At 45.9% G+C, this 21,994-nt stretch overlaps 1 protein-coding gene across 3 annotated transcripts in view; it reads left to right on the forward strand.

Moving 5' to 3' along the window:
• Tnks (tankyrase) overlaps positions 1 to 21,994 on the forward strand; it is a 370,913-nt gene that overhangs the window by 166,165 nt on the left and 182,754 nt on the right. For all 3 annotated transcript variants that reach the window (XM_065454426.1, XM_065454424.1, XM_065454425.1), the window contains one exon: positions 15,411 to 15,562. In XM_065454426.1, coding sequence (XP_065310498.1) covers positions 15,411 to 15,562 — 152 coding nt within the window. The remainder of the gene's footprint in view (positions 1 to 15,410; positions 15,563 to 21,994) is intronic.

The following is a 21,994-nucleotide window of genomic DNA, read 5'->3' on the forward strand; positions in this document are numbered from 1 at the left end:
GTTGAGCTGGGATGACATACTCTCCTCTTCATTACCTGATAATGCCTATGACCGTTTCATTAAGATCGTGTGCACAGTATACCAAAAGCATTTTCCTTACAGGCACGTGAAAAAAACCTAAACATGCGCTTGCAAGCCATGAATCTCCTTTAAACTAATCAAAATGATAAAAGAAAGAATAGGCTGTACCATGTGTTTTTGAATGGCCGTGACCCAGATGCGTTGAAGCAGTTTAAAAGAAATCGAAATAACCTGACTAAACTGTAAAAACAAGCTAAATGCGATTATTACTACTCCATGTTCGATGGTATCGTTGATGCAAAACAGACTTGGAATAAGCTGAATTCTGTTATATCATCAAGGTTACCTGCCAGTACTATTAAAGAGCTCAAAGTTGGTAATGAGGTTTTTAAAGATGAAGTGCTCGCCAACAAATTTAATGATTACTTTGTAGTTGAAAGCACTTATGATCGAGATGCCTTGATGTATTTGCCCAGTCCCCTTACACATTCTTTGTATCTTGATGAGGCTGATGACATCGAATTTTTTAATGAGTTCAAAAACTTTAGGCAAACTAAAGGTATGGATGTGCGCGGATTAAAAATACAGTGCAGTCCACTTATAACGATATCGAGAAAAACAAAAAAAATGATCGTTATAACCGATGATAGCTATATCTGGACTGCAGTTATTTAAAAAAAAAAGAAAACGCTAAACGTACCTTTGCAGCTCCGAACTCTAATTCGCCAGTTGCTCTAAAGAATAGATGATGTAGAAAGTAGACTGTGAAAACAAACTTTATTTCTAGCGCCAATGATCGTGCCAAGCATTAGGCGCGCCGAAATAGTCCGAAATCTGCACTTGCTTTTGCAGCAGCTTCAGCTTCACAACCGCGGTGTGCATGGATTCCAGCTGCTACGCGAACACTGGCGGCAATCTTTTAGCATGCATAAAATCAATTAAGGTACGCCCACACTAGCGACGAAAATGCGCACGACACACCGCACGCGGCAAGCGCCCGCGCGGCAGACACGTGCGGGCAAGTCCACAGTCACGTTTTGCGGCACGTGGCAACGGCCTGTGGAGTCCCGCATTGTTTCGTTCCATTCGATACTTCTCGTGACAATGCGCTCTCCGTTCTGCCCATTTCGTGTTCCATTGAAAGTGTCTGTGTTTTTTGTGCCACTGTCGGCCACGCTCAGGCATGTCGGATACGGGCAAGGAGCTACTGGTGACTGTGAACACTATAATACTTATTTGTTCTTTACTTGTGCGACGCCGACGTGCCAGAAAGCGGACGAGAAAGTTTTGGGTGCGGTACAAGGACACTTAGGGCCAGGCGCACACTCGGCTTCCCCGCCTTCACCAATTATTCACCTGTCATGCCAAACTGCTGTCCAATAATGTGCCAGCAGTTGGCGCGCAGCTCCTTGACCGACGTTCGATTTATCATAGAGGCACGCGTATCCGTGAACGGTTTCCACAAACGCCTCCATTGGGAGGCGACTTCTTCGTCAACGTCTCTGTGGTGGTGTGGTAAGGCTTAACAAAAACAGCCCCCTTGACTGTAAATGGCCTCTGAGATTTTACGGCGCGCGTGTCACTGTTCAATCTCAGAGCCCATAGATTATGATTCTTTGCTTATGCGACAGGTGGCGCCTCAACAGCGTGGCTCGTAAAGCGGCTCGCTTCTTATTGGTGCTCGTTTTGCGGCTGCCGCGAAAAAATGGGTCTCGCACCCATTCGCGCGTTTGCCGCGCGTTGCTGCCGCTTTTCGTGAATCTTGCCGCGTGCGGCGTGTCGTGTGCGTTTTTGTCGCTAGTGTGGACGTACCTTTAAGGAGTCGATCGACGACAGTGCACTTTGCGTGGACATCGAGGTTGGGGTCAAGAAGCCACTGTCAATCTTGTTGTCACTGTCGCTTGCTGCCGTCGCCACCGTCGCACAACTTTGCCGTCTGTCGAGACAGCGCATCTTTGGCGATCGCCTAGTCGGTGACCTCGTCGCAGAACGAGGCGGCACTGTCTGCAGTTAAAAACTCCTCCATCACCGCACCACCTGTGTTACCAGTAGGAACGAGCTCCCAGAGCTCGGTTGTTTCAGCGGCTTCCATCATGTAGGTTCAGTGGATTGTGGAAGTTCGTCCTGACGCAAAAAGCCCGCCTTTACGAAGCACTTGTTTCCAAGATGGTTGATACTGTCGACTGGGCGAGCTCATACTTCCTCACTAGGGCGCTCACCTTGAAGCCGCGCCTAGAGTCTTGCGAAATATCCATCTTCGTGTCAAGCAACACAGCTTTGCGCTTTGTCAGCGCCATCTTCGAACTGGGTTGCACCGTTGGTTGCACGCTGCTTAGGTGGCTTCAGCCTGCTATCGCGCTCGCCGAGAGAGAGAGAAAGAGACTAAGTGAGGAACGGGCGCCACCACGCCGCTTTGCTTGTTGCTTTTTTTTTTCTCTCTCTCTCTCTCTCTTTCGGAGCAACTGTAGCCGATGTGCACGAAGCAGCTAGCACCATCGTGTGGCGCGTTGCGCCAACTCAGGTACTCTCCGATGTGCGGGCGGGGCGGGACGCGCTGCGCGGTAATGGCGGCAGATACGAACTTGCAGAGGTAAACATCACCTCGTCTCGACATCATTCGTTTCAGGGAACTAAGCAACACAAATGTTACGATTATTTGGCACGGAAAACGCTGTCCAGATGGCAAAATTTTGATCGTTATATCCTATATGCGGTGAATAACCTATCGTTATAAATGTTTTTTTTTTCCCATAGACCTAATGCCTAAAATGACACTCTCATGTCGACCCATCGTTATAACCGATATATCATTGTTGTGTCGGCAGCGGCAGGCAAGTGGGGGCTCGCACCTAGCGAACGCGCGGCGAGCGCCGACGCAGAGAGGGAGACATGGAGCTAACTGCTCCTGATGAAAACCGGACAAGGACTGAGCCGGCTCGCGGCCGTTTATTACTAAAAAGGACTTCACACGCCAGATGACACCTCCTGATTGGTCCCAGCTCGTCACATGACAGAAGGGGGGTGCGCCATCTAGCTAAACTACTATCAATCATAAATGTATGATATCACAGAGATCTGGCAGGGGGCGACATTATACTACATCATCCCCCCCCTGGAAGCAAAGTAAGCATACAGTGAAATGCGCACACAAGACGCGCACTTAAGTCCAAGGACAAATTCAGTTCGTTCCCGCCCAAGTTCACATACACGTGCACCAGTCTTGGGCACCAAAACACAGGCAGTCACTCAAACAAAGTCCGACAAGGAACATGGCACAAGACTCACTGCACCGCAACAAGGAACCCATTTTATACCTGTGTGAATGAAACATGTGAACTGTCTCGTAAATGTTACAGCGAGGCCCCTAGCCATGGCATTTCGATGACGGCAATACACTCTATACACTAAAGAAACAATCATCGAGCCACGGAGGCCGTTTTTTGTCACAATGAGGACGTGTGCGTACCTCAGAAGAACTTTGGGGGTTGCGATGCGTATCGGTCGACTTCGAAGACCCAGTCGTCCCACTACTATTTCCCTTCCCCTGGTTGGAAAACTGAATGTGGTTGTCGCTCAAAGCTGGAGAGGGTTGCCCAGGAAGCTCCTCTCGACGTCCCAACAAGTCCTGGGAGGCTACCGATTCCCCCACGGAATCAGAGACGACGGCTGACTGTGTAGACTCGGAAGTGATAGTCAGACAAGCTACTTAACTGATGCTTATGAGAAGACAATGTCACTACAGACGAGTCATCGGAATGACTATCCAGGTTTGAATATGAGTACAAAAAACCTTTATCATTTGTACACAATGTACTACCTGCTGGATCCTTCATCACTAGGGTTAACTTAGACACATGCCACGTCTTCCCATCACTGAGTAGAAAAGCAGATGGTCCTATCTGGGCCTTGACTTTACGAGGTTTACTGTACTTAAAAAATCCTTTCCTGTTAAATCTTATTCTGACGGTGTCTCCCACCTACACACGAGTTGCCTGAGCACCTCTACGCTTGTCTACGTACTGTTTAGTCTGCCACTGTTTCTGCAAGACTCTGTCTTGAACTTGAGGCACAAGACTGTCCTGTTCCTATAGATCTACACAGAGCCGCATGGTTCCATCCTTCTTGCGCACCACCACGAGTGGAGACACCCACTCAGAAGCCTCGACGCGCTCGATGACGTCGCAGTCCTCGAGATGTCGCAATTCATCAGAGACGTCACGGAGAGCCAGGGGTAGTCGGCGCAACTTTGAAGATACTGGTTTCGCATCTTGCTGCCGATGAATTCGGTGCACAAGGTTGTTGACCAGACCCAACTCGTCACTGAAGAGGTGATCAAAACCCAGAGGCACACCTGTGGGCTCTGTAATGAAGGAAGCGATGGTAGACGACATGTTAGCGACGTACCGTCGATCTGTATGCCCAAGCGTTGGATGGCGTCTAAACCCAGCAGTGATGTTCCTGTAGTCGTTACATGGAACGTGACGGAGCATGACCTTTGGAAAAACTGGACAGTGGCTTGAAACAGTCCTTGAATGTCGATGCGTTGCTTGGAGAAATTTTTCAAGTCCACTGTTGTTTGTGACAGCCTGTGCTGTTGACCAAAGTGATTTCTAAAATCTTCGGCCGTCATGAATGACAGAGACGCACCCGTATCCACCAGCAGTCGCATGGAGACGCCATTAACTACAACCGGGACTTCCAAATCTTTTTTAGTTTCAAAAGCGCTTACCGTCAAGACAGACACGGACGGCTGCCCTGCGGAAGTTGAAGACAGCGTCTCTACGGAAGAGACGTGTTGAACAATATGGGTTTTTCAGCATACTGATGCAAAATGGCCTAACGTGTGGCAGGCGTTGCACCGCCGGTTCCTTGCTGGACAATTCCTGTACGTTGCAATATGTTTCGTGCTGCCACACCGATCGCATGCACCACGGTTACCGGAGGAGCCATGTGCGAAATGTCGGCCCTCTTGGCGGCTTCTCGGAAGAAGGTCATTTTGGCGGCTTTTCGGAAGAAGTCGGTCATTTTGGCGGCCTCTCTGAAGAAGCCGGTCGTCTTGGCGGCTTCTCGGAAGAAGTCGGTCGTCTTGGCGACTTCTCTAAAGAAGTCGGCCATCTTGGCGGCTCCCCGGAAGAAGTCTGCCATCTTGACCCGTCGACGGAACGCCAAGTTGAGATGCCTCGATTCTTCGTACATTTTCGGAGCCGAACGTGCGGTTCGCTCAATGCAAGGCTCCAATTTATAATAATCATCAATCATAAATGTATGCTAACACAGAGATCTGGCAGGGGGCGACACTATACAACAATCATCATATGTGGTATCGTTATAAGTGGACTGCACTGTACAACCAATTCTTTTTGTTATCGACCTGCTCACCCCTTGCCTCACTCACATTTACAACATCTCCTTAACCTCTGGCATTCTTCCTCAGCAGATGAAAATTGCAAGGGTAGCTGTGGTGTACAAAGGCGGACAAAGGGAAAATTCAAGTAACTATAGACTAATCTCAATCCTTCCACTGTTTTCAAAAGGTTTAGAAAAAAATTATTCTGCTTAGGGTGAAACAATCTTATTGTTAATAAAATTGATATTGCAACTTGTTCTCCTCCTGATATTCTTGATTTTTTTCTCTCATATGTGAGTTGTACAATGCCTGTGTGCTTTTGAAGTGCAGTGAGATTTCGTGTTTTTTTGCTTGCTTGCTCACATCTTGCTTTTGTTGTATTTTTTTTTCCTCACCTGATTTGCGATGCGTGTGCATAATATGTTGTAATGCTTGAATATGTGTGTACTTGGGAAAGCTGTATTTCCGCGCTGCTGCTCCCTTATTTTCTTTTTGTATTTTTAAGGGTATTTGGGGCTAGTCAAGCTGCTACGAGCAGCTTTTTTCCCCACTTTACCCCCGCAAAGTGTATTTAGCTTCTGTGGAAATAAAGCATACATACATACATGCATACTTTCTTTAACAAGTATTCTGTTTTAACACCATGTCAATATGGCTTCAGGTCAGGCTGCTCGACTGAAACTGCTCTTCTTAACCCTTTGAGGGTCGATTTTTTTGCCGTGTGCCACTGCCCAGGGTCGATATTTTTTATTGCAGATTCCGATTCTTCTTGGGGTTTTATTTCAAAAAAAAATTACCGTAATTTTTCTAGGATGTCCGTAAAGTGAGAAAAAATATTTTGTGTTGATATATATGCACTCTTCATTCATGAATAACAACAATGAAAAAGGAAATCAACTTATCAGAATTAAAAATTTAATGCATTTTTATGCACATAGTGCAAGGCTTTGAAAATCCGCACACGAGAATATTTCGCAAGCCTCAAATGTTCCTGCTCTTACATTAATATGTCTGTCCATAGCGTAATCGAACTGCGTAGGTGTGCGCACTCAAGAAAACTGTTTGGTTGTGTGCCCATCAAAAAAAAGCAACACGTGTGACAAACTTCCCCTAGTCTTCATCTTATCGCCAACCAGCTAGGGCAATTAGTTTTCGCGAGTCTTAAAAAAAAAGAAGAGAAACGGAAACGCATGCACGGCGGCATCCTTCCTATGTGCACCCCTGTGAGCACTAAACGAGCGAGAAACAAACGGTCGCCCTTTGAGCTATTAGGAACGAGATAGCCATCAGTTTCGCAAGAGCAAAAAGCCGAAACCACCCGCTAAACAAAATCCAAACGGCCGCCCGCCCGCGCGCACGCCAATCCGCGAGCGGTGGTATATAGATGCGTGGGAGCAAACTAGCGCTAAAGCAAACCATGCAACGAAAACAGAGAGAGGGAGGCAGGCGGAAAAAAATTCCCTGTATTCCCACATAGTGGCAGCACATGACAGAAAAGAAAAAGTTAGGAAATTGGCGCACTTTTTAAACGTTCAGACGGTGCCATAAATATACGGCATCGACCATTTTCAGACTTGTTCGCGGCGCCGTATATTTACGTCATTGACCGTTGTGGGGTCTGATGCGGGAATTGCACACCGTACTCTTGGGACAAAGAAACGACAACACAGTAGTGCACACAATCACAAGGGCATTTATTGCACCTTTCATACATCAATGCCTGCTAGCCGAGTTGCTATCCACAAAACATGCCGATGGGCGCGCGACAAATCTAGAAGTCCGACTCACCGCGTCCTCGCGAGCGAATATGTTCGCTCCATGCTGGATCCCAACGCCTGGTCGTTCGCGTGTATAGTCACGCGAATCGTGGCGCGTTCCAAGGCGGCCACGCGAGACGGCCTCGCCGAAGCATTGGTCGGCGCGCGGGACGGCACGTCCGACCCGCTCGCTTCCCGAACCCAAAGAGAGCAAGCGCCTTCCTTTCGGCGCCCAAGTAACCTCGCGGCGTTAGCCGCGCAACACTCGCGCCATCTCTCGGACTGCGCCTGTACCATTCCGACCGCCGCATGTGCGGCGAAGCCGCACTACAGGAGACGCGCTATGTGGGAAAAACATCAGGGGTGGCGTGACGGTCGCGCATCCCCACACCGTCAAAGGGTTAAACAAAAAGAACTAATTTTGAAAAACATAGAGACAAGGAAACTAACATTGGAAGTATTCCTTGATTTCGCAAAAGCTTTCGGCAGAATTAACCATGGAACACTATTAGAAAAATTGAACTGTTATGGTAATGCAGAATAGTTTTAGATTTAATAAGAAGTTACATAACCAACAGAAAGCAATGCGTATCAATAAATAGAAAATTATCTTCATTTAAACTTGTTAAGCAAGGTGTGCCACAAGGTAGCATATTGGGACCACTTCTGTTTATCATTTAAATAAATGACATTGTGAATATCGATGACTCGAATAACTATATTATTTACACAGATGACACTAGTTTATTCTTCTCAGGAAATAAAGAGGATGAACTCATGATTTTTGCAAATGAAATACTTGACAAAATATATAACTGGTCTGTAAAAATTATCTCCAGTTAAATTGCTCCAAGACAAAAGCGGTCCTCTTTAGAGGGTAGTCCACACCTTATGATCTCACCCAGTGCCTCACACTAAATGACACGAAAATAGAACTTTCTGCTACAGCAAAAACTTTGGGTGTTATACTGCATCAGAACAGCAAGTTGGGCCAGTTGGTTGGGATTCATGGTAAGGGTTGTGACAGCGCACCCAAGACAAGGACAACAGAAGGAATAAAATTCCTTCTATTCCTTTTATTCCTTCTGTTGTCCTTGTCTTGGGTGCGCTGTCACAACCCTTACCACGAATCCCAACCAACTGGCCCAACTTGCTGTTCTGATGCAGTATATGTCTAGTACTAAGGCAGCGCCGTGTCGTCATTCCTTCTGTTGTCCTTGTCTTGGGTGCGCTGCTACAACCCTTACCACGAATTTGGGTGTCATCTTTTATGAATTGATGCTGTGGGACCACCACACCAACTACTTACAAAATAAACCTAGTAAAGCATTGGGCATGTTGCACAGATTCCAGAGGCTACTACCAATACCACAAAAACTTAAGGTTTATAACAGTTTATTTGCTTCTTACCTGCGCTATTGTGACCTCGTCTGGTCAAATAGTACTAAGAAATCATTAGGTAATTTAGTTTCACTTCAAAAGAATGCCTTACGTGCCATTTCAGACTTGCCTTACAATGCACATACGCGTGATATAATCCGGAAGTCTAAAATTTTACGAGTAGACCACCTTTACGAGTATCTACTTATGTGTTCTTTTAAACGTGACATTATTAAGGGTACTAATCATATCATAAACATCGCGAACTTGCAGCGGAATCCTTCTTTTCGCCTAAATCGATACACTGAACACTGGGAAGTCCCGCTCCCTCGGACTAACTATGTCCTTCAAGCACTCTCCTACTGTCTTCCCTCAACACTTAACAAATATAATCTAAGTGATGTAAACATACGTCATAACCAAGAGCACATTACTGCAAAAATTTCTGTGAATGTTAACTTTTTCTTTTGTTGCTTGAAAGGTATTTCTATGCCATTTCAAAGTGTTCATTTCTGGTTTTCTTGCATATGTGTATATGCGTGTGTGTGTGTGTGTGTGTGTGTGTGTGTGTGTGTGTGTGTGTACATTAACCTTGCTACAATGTACAACAAATATGTTGCCACGTTGCTGCCTGTTATACACGGAGAGGCGGGACTAGTCAAGCTGCCGTTGTGCAGCTTTTATCCTGCCATTCCCACCGCTTTGTATACATCAGTGTACTTATGTGGTAAATAAACTTCTTCTCTTCTTCTTGTTGTAAGTCTGAGAAGATTCAACATAAAAGGCATACGCTGTCAGTGTTTTGTTTCATGGCATTTCTTTGTGAAATGACATTCTCTAAATTCCAAGGAATAGGTGAACTCTCTCAAGAATGTAAGACAAGGTAACGTATAAGCAACTTTAGTCATAGAATGGTGTGGCAATATAACCTGCATATACCGCATCTCATATAGCAAGGCGTGGCGTATGCATATACTTAAATGTACACGGGAATTTTTGCTCATGGTAGATTTTCTGCGATCCGGGGCCCTTAACGCTGTCGCGTTAAAAATGTGGAATTTGTCATGGCAGTTAAGGGGTCGAAAACGTCAAACAACAAAAGAAAAAAAAACACTTGCAGCGTGGGCTACATTACATTCTAATCGTGACAGATATGACTTCCGAGGTTACACCCGTGCCACAAGAGCACAAAATATGACATTCGTTCATTAAAGGGAAGCTGAAACGGTTTTCAATTTCCATGAATTGCTGGGATTGGGAACAGACCTTATTTACGGTTCTGAAATTTTTTTCTCCGTTTTGTTAATATAAGGGGCGGAAATCGCTTTATAAATCACCCCCGCAAACACGCCCCCATCGCTTCCTGGAGCGCCGGGTGAGGTGGTTGCCAGAGGAGAGAACCGGCGAGAGTGACGTCATTCGCAGGGACCGAGCTGCCGGACTGGCGTGCTGGCATGTGCTGGCATGCCTCTTTCCGTCCTGCGCTTTACTGAACGACACTTGAGAGATCTGCCGCTGCCACCGCTCACGTTTGTTTTCTTTTGCGATTTTCGTAAACTGTTCTTTCGTGAAGCTGCCCGTCGTGGCAGCTTCACGTGCATGCTCGCGCGAGCAAATGCCACTGGCACGCTGCGAAGCTTAGACAGAAATGCGCGCAGTCATAAATTTTGGTGACCGGACTTCATGCGTAGCTTCCACAGCGTTGCACCTGAGGTACGAAATGGAGTATAGGCTTGCCTAGTGACATTTGACGTACGGTTGCAGTTATTGTGTTTACCACACGGCGGTGCTAAAACTGCCTAATATCTTTATGTCAACACTAGCATGAAGCACGCATACCGATTCTTGATCGAGCCACAATCGCAAAGTCGTCGAACCATAGTATGAATATTGCACATATAATACCTCTGGCCATCTCTGGATGTGTATGACAAGCAACTTCCATGACTGTACCTCGCAGCAATGCATGTGCGCGCTTTGAAACGCGGCACTTATGTTCGCGATCGTGTATCAACACTAAAAAAACCACGGGACTTTAGACAAGCAGCGGCAAGGTGCTTGACATCGCGGAATTGCACCCGTGTTTACAATCTAATGAGAAGTTAGTGCTTCGGCATTCTTCCAGCAGCAAGTTCCCAGTAACACTATAGCGCATTTTTTCTCCCGTCATTGGAACGTGCAGCTATATGAAAACAAAAAAAACATACGTACCAGCTAAGATTTCCAATGCGCGAGAAGGTGCACACATCACTCTCGCTGTTGGCACACTCAACATCGTCGTTGCCGCCATCGTTTTCCATATCGGCTGTCGGTTCGAACATGTACGGCGAAAATACAAGCTGTCCGAGACAGCAAGAACGTTCCATAATGCTTACAACTCAGCTATGAAGCCAGAACAGAACAGCGTGCTACTCATGGCTACGCTCTGAAACGGCGGCATGCAGTGGCGCTGACCAGCGACTGCCACGAATGACGTCACAGCGGCCCCGACCAATCACAGGCAACAGCGGCGTTCGCGCGATGCCCTTAGGCGCTGGTGTGCGTTTTCTTGAAAAAACAGCCGCTTGGGTTTGTTTCCGCCCTTTTTGAACCAGATATTCGTGTTCAGGGGACTCAAAGCTGTAGAATGCCGCAGAGAACTCATTTTTTTTTTTAAGTGTTTCAGCTTCCCTTTAATGCCTGAATTTCTCTGACATTTTTTTTTGGGGGGGGGGGGGGAGCTGCAACACGTCCAAATTGACGAGGGCTATTTTTTTTTTTTAAGGCCCAATTGGTCGTGAAATGAAAACCACAGTGAAAATCAAAACTGTTTTATTTGGACCATTTAGATGCACTTTCCAGCTGCTTCTCTACATCGTCGCCACTCCAATTAATATGTTTGTTGTAGCGTGGTACCAACTTTCCTATCCCCTCATCATCATCAACCGGCTGTGCTTTCAGCCAATTTTTTACACTGGTCTGCACCTTGTTGTCCAAGTCAAACTCCTGTCCTCCTAGCCAGCATTTCACCTGAGCAAATAAGATGGTAATTAGAGGGGGCCAAGCCCGGGCTGTTAGGTGGGTGATCAAACACTTCCCATTGAAAATTCTGCATGAGCTTCTTTGTTGCAGCTGCACTGTGAGGCCGCACATTGTCATGAAGAAGGACAGTGCCTGATGACAACATTCCTCTTCGTTTGTTCTGAATCGCCTTTCGTAAACGTCCAAGAGTCACACTGTAGGGAGCAGCAGTGATGGTCATGCCACATTCCATGAATTCCACGAAGAGAACACCATTGCTGTCCCAGAACACAGTAGCCATACACTTTCTGCTGGAGAAAGTTCGCTTGAACTTCTTTGCTTTTGGGGGAGTCGGAATGCATCCACTGTTTGTATTGCTCTTTTGTTTCTTCAGTTTTGAAAGGGAACCATGTCTCGCCCCTGTGGCGATTTTCTTCAAAAATCTTCTCTTTCATTGTGGTAGCCCTGGAGAAATGTTAAGGCTGCGCACATTCGCTGTGTTTTGTGATGATTGGTCAGTATTTTGGGAACCCATCTCGCACAGAGTTTGCAATACTGGACTCTTACACTCACTGTGGTATAGAGAGCTGACAGTGAGATTTCGGGAAACAAATCATTCAAAACAGAAATTGTGAACCTTTTCTTGAATTTCCTAATCCACTTGCGGAATAGCATCATCGGGTGCCACTTGCTTCCTTCCCTGCCCACCTGCATCATCAACGTCTGTGCATCCTGCTTCAAAGTTCCTGCACCATTGCTGCACTTTGCTGTCACTCATGAAAGTTGTACCATACGCATTACTCATTCGCTGGTAAATTTCAGCTGCATTGTACCCCTCAGCATGTGGAAATCAAATGACAGCATGCACTTCACACTTAGCGGGAGACTCGAGGCAAGTTTACGTGCTCACTGCGCGCTCAGAATTGACAACTGTGACCTCACACGATCGACGGACATACTAGAGTCTACTCTGTGCAACACATCTGCGCACAGTGTCATCGGATTTTCATGGTGGTTTTCATCTCGTGACTGATCAGACCTTGAAGAAAAATTAACCCTCGTAATTACATTTGATGTGGTGATGTAGCTGGCAGCATCCCCTGAAGTGAGCAATTTTAAGGTACTAAATAAAAAGTAACTATGCATTTACAAGTTTAATTTATGCCTTCATGAATAGTGAATCATAAAAGCAAGCCTACTATAGTGCAGTTAGCTTGTATTTCTTGCCGTCTTTTACAACCTTGCAACCGACCATTAATTTCGGCCATTCAAAGTCGAATCTGAAGCCCAAAATCAAAATGGCGCTTTGCCCATCGAAGCTGTTCCAACGCTGACTTGAAGAAATTCACCGAGCACAACTTCTTGCAGGAGCGTTAGAGTTGAAAGTTATGTATAAATTATTTTTTACATGGTAGAGACTGTTTCAAATACTTCATTTATACTGCACTACGCTAGTTATGGAGTCGAGGGTACGTATATCTCAGTCAAATGAATTCTGGTGCATGCATTGGATAACGAATGACATTAAGACAAATGGCATTAGGTTCGTCCGTGTGGCATCATGCAAGTGGCATTAAAATTTAAGCTGTTAGCAAGTTAATGTCATTTTCTATGCCCGTGTGGCATAGGTTTTAGACTGTTTCAAACTAGCGTTCAGTGCCTTATCTTTTCTAAATGTAAGCTTCTTGTGGGACGCTATGGTGCGTAACCCTTGATGACTTTTAGTTTAACGTACTAGAATGCAAATAAAGAAAATGTTGACAGGCTGCCATCTGGTACCTTGTGCTTAGACACTTAATTTGCAACTACCCCGTCGTTTCTATGCCAACACGTCTCGCCAGGCCTGTTAATGCCAGAATTTCCCACTGATTTTGAAAGTACAATGCGCTAGACTCTAGTAACGAGTGTTTCAGGTGAATTTGAGGTATTGAAAGCCTATTTCACTATTTGTTAGCAATCAACGACAGCAAGAGCGCAGCTATCAGGACAAATCGCACTGAAGCAGGAGCCACGGATGCTGCCATGTTTGACCAGGCTATTTCATAGTGGATGTAATACGTATTACGCAAGTTAAATCTTGCCAAATAATGCACACTAGCATAGCTCACATAAGCCGCAAAGACCCATTAGTGTACTGAGCAGACACATTGAAGACAGCGCTGTTTCTTTACATGTGTAAAACATAAGCATTTGCTTTAAAATGCTATTTTAAGACTCTCAATTAGGAGGCAAACGCTGTGCGTTGATTTCAGAAATCGCAATGGTCACTTGCTTTCCATGCATGTCTTCAGGGCAGTACAGTGCAAAGGGTCGGCAGTTAGCAGTACCCTGCACCATTATTGGAAGATCATGCTTCGTTGATGCTTCAGTTACGATTGGAGATGTGTTTGAGTAAGGCACAGCCTACGAATGATGCTCAAAATAATGCACGATGCTCCTCCACTCCGCAGCACACAAAGGATTCTACAGCTGGGTTCGTCAACTCTAACAGAGCGCAGAAAATGCTCCAGATTCAGATTACCAACTATCAAGATACACCACAGCGTGACATTTGCAGCTTGTGGATGTGAGGCCCATCGCAAGAGTGATGCAGTGTCTGCGGGTACTGCGCTGGGCTAATCACACACAGGAAATCACAGTAGCAAAGGTCCTGTACAGCCAACCTGTAGTGTGTGTGTGTAGCGTCTGCCATGGCGAGGAAGCACTCGGCAGTTGAGAGCTCGTGAGGAAACAGTGCCCGGAGGTGACCAGAGGGGTGCCAGTTGGCACCTCCCAGGGACAAGTGCTCAAGCATGTGACTTGACTCTGTGAAGGTAAAGCGCGGTTTGCACGAGCATGTAGCTCTCCTGAACTGCAGGGTCAGTGGTTCCCAGAGATTGAACTTGGCAAATGGTCGTCATCACTTGCGAGTTGAGGGATGTGGTGCAGGAAGGCACTTTAATCCCCACATTCCTCCTTAAGAACTAGGCCAGCCTGTAATAAAGGCTTACTAAGGCCAAGTGGCAAGGTTGATTCGGCCTGAGATTGCCCAGCCGACAGGGCAATGTTCAAGAAAGTCGTCATCGTCGGGGCCTATCCAGGGAAAAGGTGCCACTGCAGTTTCAAGAGGTAAAGATGTTTCTTGCCTTGATGCTGGTCGAGGGGCCTGTCTTTATCTCCAATGTATGTGCATGGGCCCACTGCCAAGATAAGGGTCAGCAGCCGAGGAAGGACGAGGTAGTGCTGCACTATGGGGAAGCCAGCTACGTTTAAGAGGAAGGCTGAGCTGCCAGAAATGAGTGAGGTCTGGCTGCCGTTAGGGAGGAGCAGCCCAGCGCCAAAATGACAGGGCTCCGTTGTTTGTTTGCTGACGGGAAGGGCAGGCTGGGATGACTGGCAGCCATGTCAGCAGTGGTATCTGGAGTGACTGCACCAAGTGAAAAACTTCAGCATGATTGGGTAGACTGGCCGCTGTGGGTGGCAGCCGAGGCAGCATCCAGCAAGGCTGGCACAAATGGTCAGCGGCCTCAAGACAGGAGCCTGCCATGGCAGGTGGGACGGCAAGCCTCTTGGTCAGCAACAGGCACAGGCAGAAGACTGCACATATAGTATAATCATTGGGGGACTTTGTGCACGGTGTTGCCTTTCCTTGCATATCGGCTCTCAATGCGGGACCACCAGTACTGCGCCAAACTGGCTTTTCTCAGCCTTTGCTTCTGCAATATACACCTGAATCATAAAAAAAATCTAAGTGCATTGAACCCTTACCCAAACCTTCTTTTTTGTTTTTCTTTTTCTGCGACATATTTTTGCAATCAAGATATTATGTGTACCTTCATTTTCTTCTTTCTGTGAGGCTTAAGCATGCCGCTTGGCAGAGGCCAAGGTGTGTCATCCGAACTATGTGCTCTGTACTTCTTTTGCAGAAATTGATATCGTCTCATGCTGACATTGTGAACTGCAGAGATGTGGATGGGCGACAGTCAACACCATTGCACTTTGCAGCAGGGTACAATCGTGTGGCAGTGGTTGAATTCTTGCTTCAGCATGGGGCGGATGTTCATGCCAAAGACAAAGGGTAGGTTCTGCACTGAGCATTGTCAATCTTTTTTTCAGTCATTTGAAGTTTCACCTGTTTGGTTATATACATACCAATATAATATGCAACAATAATTATGCAGTAGACTTCCGTTAATTCGACTCTGGTTAATTCTATTTTTATGTTAATTTGAACCAGACTGAAGGTCATGTACTTGGAATTGGCTGGTCATCACGTACGTGGTGACTACAATAGCAACAGCATCCCTCTCAGTGACGCTTAGGCTGCAGGAGATGTGTCGAGCGCTTGTGATCTCTCGTCAAAAATGCCTATTTTCGGCCTGCCTCAGAAAGATTTTAAATTGAAAACAGTGGCTCACAATGGATTAATACAGTAATATTTACCCGATTCTAACGTGACCTTCTTTTCCCAATAAAATTCGTTTTAAGATTGCTTGGGCAGTGTAATCCAATATGAAGCTAAAACGGTGCTTGCAACAGCCTATCATCAGAGCTATCCTAGCCAGCATCATAACCATTGCCATTACGAGATAGCGATCGTGAATGGCAGCAGGAGGAGTTCATCCATAGTGTGACAACAATGACATGCTGCTTTGTCTGATTACAAAAGCACATTCAGACAATACATTACTTCACATGTTAAGATAGCAGAAACGATTTGTGTCATGTGTTCTTGGCATTTAGGAAAATTGCATGCATCACAAGACGAACTAGCCAAGTGGTTAATTTGTGCGTGGGCCACCACTCGTTTGTGATTGTTAGGAGTCGTTTGATATATGCACAATATTAAACATGCTATGGGCCATACGGAAGACGAGATGTTGTGGTTCTTCATAGACGGTGATAAAGGGCTTTTTGAGAGTGATGACGATGGACATTATGTGAATAAAGTTCTGTTTTTTGAAAGTAGGTTAACTTTACTGAGTTTTCTTTTTCTTTTCTTTTTTTCTTTTTTGGCAGGATCGAAGGCATGCTACATATTTATTGCTAAAAAATTTGGGTGTGTGTTCAATTTCTACTTTAAGAGCTCTAATGTCTACATTAGTTTTCTAGTTTGAACACAAAGAGTGGGTGCACGTTCGATTTGGAGGCTTATTAGAATCGTCGGAATAACTGCCAAATAAATCAGTGGTGTATTTTGGGGTTTTCTCTGCCTCTTGTTTAGTTCAACTCACTAGATAATTTGACCAATTTCGTTGGTCCCGCCAGGGTCAAATTAACGGAAGTCTACTGTACTCTTGTCTCTTGTATGTGGCTATTAGAATCAAGTTAGTGTGGAATTATATGAATAGCAAAGTTATGTTCGTAGTGAGGTGGGTCATCACAACTTTGCCCTGCTCCACATCCGTAATGGCAGTAGCGGTCGGCTTGCGGAAGTTTTTTTTTTAAATCGGAACATGCAGTGTTGCTGTTCGTTTAACATTTTAATACTGGAAGGGCTGATCTTGCTCTGCGAGTGATTTTATTGCGATAGCAATTATATGGACACTCCAGGCCCATTTTTGTCATCGCCATGATGTTTCACATTAAGTCCAAGGGGGAATAACACTGTTGCCGTGCACCGTTGTTGGATGTGCGAATGAAAGCATGCGAGGGTGAGCCAACGATCGCCGCTCAATCTCATGCGCGCAAAGGAGGCAAGCAGGGAGGAAGTGTGTCGTCTCCCATCGCGTGCATATCACCGAGGGAGGAGGGCGTTGTACTTTAGCAGCACTGCGTATGGCATGGCCACGCGGGCGTTATCTTGAAAGCTATCTGTTTTGAGGGCACAGTCTAGGTGGGCTGACGGCTTGTAGCTTTGCGTGTGATGATTTGTCACCGCTTAGTTTACCTTGAAACGATAGACATGAAGGTCTCTTTACTCAGTACTGCTGCCGCGCTTCCTCACACCAGCGTTTTGACAGCAAGTGTCTGCAGTCATCGAGTATGATATGTTCATGGTTGCTTGTGCGCACTGACACTATGCTTGTTAATTTAGTTAGTAAGCGAATGTTTACAAGTTTATACAGCCAATAAAACTACCATGCTTATTTTGTATGGCTGTCTGCCAATTTGCTATCGCAATCAGTGCTTTGCCTTTCAAGCGAAACTGTGACTTTTCCCCCCCCTTTTTTTTTCTGGGAGTGATCAGAAAAGCATTTAATCTGAAGCAGTGTACAGAAAATGTTTCGCTGTCGCAAGTATTCTTATGCATTAACTCGTGTGACGGTCTGATGGGGACTTGAAGATACTTTGTTGTAGTAGCAGCACTTTTGTTGAAGCAATTTGGATTGTGGCAAAGTCTGAGTGTAATTTTTAGTCATGAAGGCATTTTTCAAGGAAGCACAAATATATCTTCAGGTATATTCACCCTCCAGAAATCAAGCTGGCAATTATTGGCTTTCCAGATAAATAAAAAAAGAATCAAAGCATATAATCTCCACTTTCTTTTCTGAATAAGGATTTCAACATGCTAGCTGTCACTCCACTGCTACATATTGTTTTTCTATAACTTGGGGGTTCTCAAACTTTCTGACCTTGGGTAACCACTCCCCACTCCCTCTTTCCACCAATTTGCTTATACCCGCAATGACGGCTTGTTAAAGTATACAGTGAATTTACTGCGTACTCAATACTGATAAGTAGACATGCCTTGGAAGGTGTGCGAGCGAGACACTAATCAAAACTCTCTGTGTGACCTTTGTCATATAAAATTGTCTGTGTTATATATCATCTCAAAGGTGATCGCTCTTGATGAAGAACTTAATAATGTAGACAAGCAATTTCCTTTTTGCGCTCCGATTATATGGCTACTGCTTTAATAAGCACCGCACGCCATGAACAGCATCTGCACGCAAAGCAGGTGTCAGACGTTCAAAAGTTTAGTTTGTTTTGCAAACAAATGTCAAGTCGTTCACGCTGTGGAATTCTTAGATATTTACTTGTACCTTGTTATAATGAAACGCGAAATAACGAAATAATGGCTATACTGAAGTAAATTAAGTTCCCCTTGTAATCCCCATAGAGATCCATGTATTTAAAACCTCATTTTAACTAAATCAAATTGTCCTACCAATGGATATAATGAACTAGATTCATTTCCAAAGCCCAAAAATCGCTTTCCGTGGTGTTTGGCGCAGCATTTCAAGACTCCCGTGTCCCCACATTGAATACGCCGTACAGCAACACTGGTCTTTCTCACCGCCGCACATAGACAAAGACTGTGTACCTGTGTGCAAGCAATGGCTCACTATCACACTTCTCCACTCACCTCTCTCTTTTGGCAGGCCTGGCTGTGCAAGTCATGCTACGCTGCGTGGCTACTACGTGCAGTGGTGCAAAAGATAAATGCATTCACTTCTACTGCGTGGCACAGTATGCAGGCAGGCGCGGCTGGGCCTCTAAGATCTCCCAAGTGCAGTCTCGGGGATCACATGCAAGCCTGTGCGAGTCACGTCATGTGAAAAATGAGTGCATTCACTTCTCTGTTCCTCTACGGCATGCCGCACAGACAGCCGCAGCTGGGCCTGGTCTCTGAGATTTCCGTGGTGCAATCTCGGGGATCACGCCCAGGTCATGCGTTCACTTCTCTCTCGCTGCGGCGTGCTGGGCAGGCTGGCAGCTGGATGTGGCCTCCAAGATCGTATTGGCACCTCACGAGCTTAAGATAACTTGCTTCCTCGATCACACAGCGGCTGTGTTGTATGCCACGGGCTGCTCGACCACAACTAGCCAAGTGGAAAGCGGACGCGAATGGCCGTCATAGCGAAGCAGAAGGCAGCTATCTAAGGGCTGTCGCATCAGGCGCTAAGAAGTCGCGGGTTGCAGATGCCCAAGATTCTTTTTTATTGAAATTTCATCGCATGCTTGGCCATATAGCGGTTCTGCGAGCCGCTACATTTTCCACTTATTTCCATGTTCACAATTGTGCGCCCCATTGGGCAAATATTGCAGTCAATGGCAATAATGTATATAACAAAGTAATTTCTGCTCTCCCTTCAACTTCGTCATAACAAGGTTTGAGTGTACTGACTGCAGCACTAAGCCTAAATACCCGTGGTGTGGTGCCCCCATGCGCATCGAGACATTTGCTGCACGTTTTAATGCTTTGGCATTAGGAGTGTAAAAGTGGAAAAAAATGTATGTATGAAGTGTGGGAACAGGTCACATGGTAGAGGTGTATTTATATTGTAAGAGACAAGATAGACACAAGCTGTTCTATTTCCCACTTCATCGTCCTCCACCGCTCTCCTATCCAGCCTCCGAGCGAAAGACCCACTCTTCACTACACTCGGCCATGCTGCAGCTGGTTTGCTCCTGTAAGAAAAGCCCATGATGTCACGTTACATCCATTGTGATGTCACGATGGATGCCGTCCTTAATGCGTGACACATGCACAGCAAAGTTATTTTGCTTTCTGTTGTCTATGTGCGAGTCAAAAGCTGTGGACCGTACTCGCCAAGTGTTCTCGCCCAGGCGCTCAGTAATAATGAAAGCTCTTTCGTCTTCATACTTTGAGCACAGTTTGTTTGAAGAGGTTGGTGCACCTCGTTGTACCCACAACTCGTTGCCTATATTGTGTTGTGGTGCCGTACGGTGACGTCGGTCGTAATATCGTTTTTGTGTACGTTGCGCATGCGTGATCCTTCTGCACACCTCCGTTTGGATATTGCGACAAAGTGTCTTTCATGCCATAGAACGTCCAAGTTTTATGGCCGTGTCCAAGCCGAATGTAGTGCTCAGTTTCGGTAGTTCGCCATCCACTTGTTGGCAATGCCTCTGACATTAGGCCACTGTGATCTATCTGCACCAATTCAAGTTCGTACAGATGCCAGTGACCATGGCATAGGTACTGTCCTCACCCAACAGCAAAATGCCGACTCCTGGCCGCTCCTGTTTAGATGCTTTAGCAGACTTATTGATAGCACTTCAAAATGCGCAAGTTGGATGTGGCTACTGTCCGTTGATCAAGCTGTTGAAGGATGTACAAAGCCAGTCCACACCGCATAGCACGGCTAGACAAGCATATGAGCGGTAGCACACACTCGAGCCCTGTCGTGCACAGAGCAAACGCTGCGCGTATGCACTATAGTTGCGTGTAGCTGCAGTCTGCCACGTAAAGTAAATACCGTAGCCACCAAGGTGTGCTGTGGCTGTGATGAGTCCACTGGCTAAGTGCACTGCACCTCACTGAGTAGAACTGCATTTTGCTTGCGTATTATGCGTCGTAGGCACCAAAATCGGAAGTAGTGGCATCTTTGTTAAAATCCAAAATCAAATTTGAACTGCGCACCACGATGATGTCCAGTGGGCGGACCTTTATGGGCACACCTTGCTCTGCCGTAGCCTTTGCAATGCAAGGCATTGAAGAGGAGTGGAAGCACCGTGAAGGGTGTGCTTGATTTCCAATGACTCTTGTTCTGCTGAATGCATGGAAGTACTTATTGTGGCAAAGTACTTCTGTAATAGTCTATTTTACCTTCAAATGCAAATTCGATAAAAACTCGTTCAGGGCTCTTTTAAACAGCCGATATCGTCATTCATTGGCAACAAAAGCTGACCTAGCAGACACCTTTAAACTTGAGAGTGGTTCTCAGCACACAGAACTTGCGAGTTGATTTACTGCTCACGTGGTCCTCACAAGCATGAATTAAAAGCAGGCAGGGTGGCTACTCTGGGCCCGCAAATTGCACAGTGACAATTGTTATGTACCACTGCCGCGTGAGATAGCTTCGTTAAATCCAAAATTCAGTGCAAAGTTCCTTCTCTAAATCGCTAAATTGTGGAAGGGAATAGAGAAAAAATGGAATGGGGTCACATTTCTTTTAACTGCTGATGGAACCCTATGTTCTGTTTAAAGCGCCACAGGAGTGAAGTGCCGCAGGTGTGAAGCACCTGCTTCACACCTGAGGTCAAGTGCCAACAAAATGCATCTTAGACCAGTGTGCTCACTCGTCACAGGAGCACACCGGGTCTCTTGATTCCAGACTGTGGATACAGTTCATCACGAGGGCCTCGTCCATGCAACTTTTCAAATTCACGACAACGACGATGTCCCATGGGAAAGCCTCATTCGGCTGCATCTTCCACTTGAAGATGATAAATGGGGCCAGATTTCTTCTGTCAATAGTGCATGTGAGCATCATTGCGAAACACGAATGCTCATTTTCCATTGGAAGTAGCGGGAAGTACACGGTGCGCTTGTTGACAATTGTAAGTGCAGCCATTTTCTTAATTGGAATTCGTGCATGTTTACCGTACTCCTTCTGCACTGTTCTAGGCATGTTTAACGCCAACTTATTCGTTCCTTTCGCATAAAAGAGCAGCTTGGAACAACACCAAACAAGCACGTCTACGGACACCATTTTTGCGAAGGACGAAGCACTACCCAGGAGAGAGCCCTCCGTGGTGTTGTAGCTGTGCCAGCTACATGTATGAATTTAGCTACTGTCAAATCAATTACATGTTTCTA

Source organism: Dermacentor albipictus, chromosome 1 (genome assembly GCF_038994185.2).
Source record: "Dermacentor albipictus isolate Rhodes 1998 colony chromosome 1, USDA_Dalb.pri_finalv2, whole genome shotgun sequence".
Lineage (NCBI taxonomy): Eukaryota > Metazoa > Arthropoda > Arachnida > Ixodida > Ixodidae > Dermacentor > Dermacentor albipictus.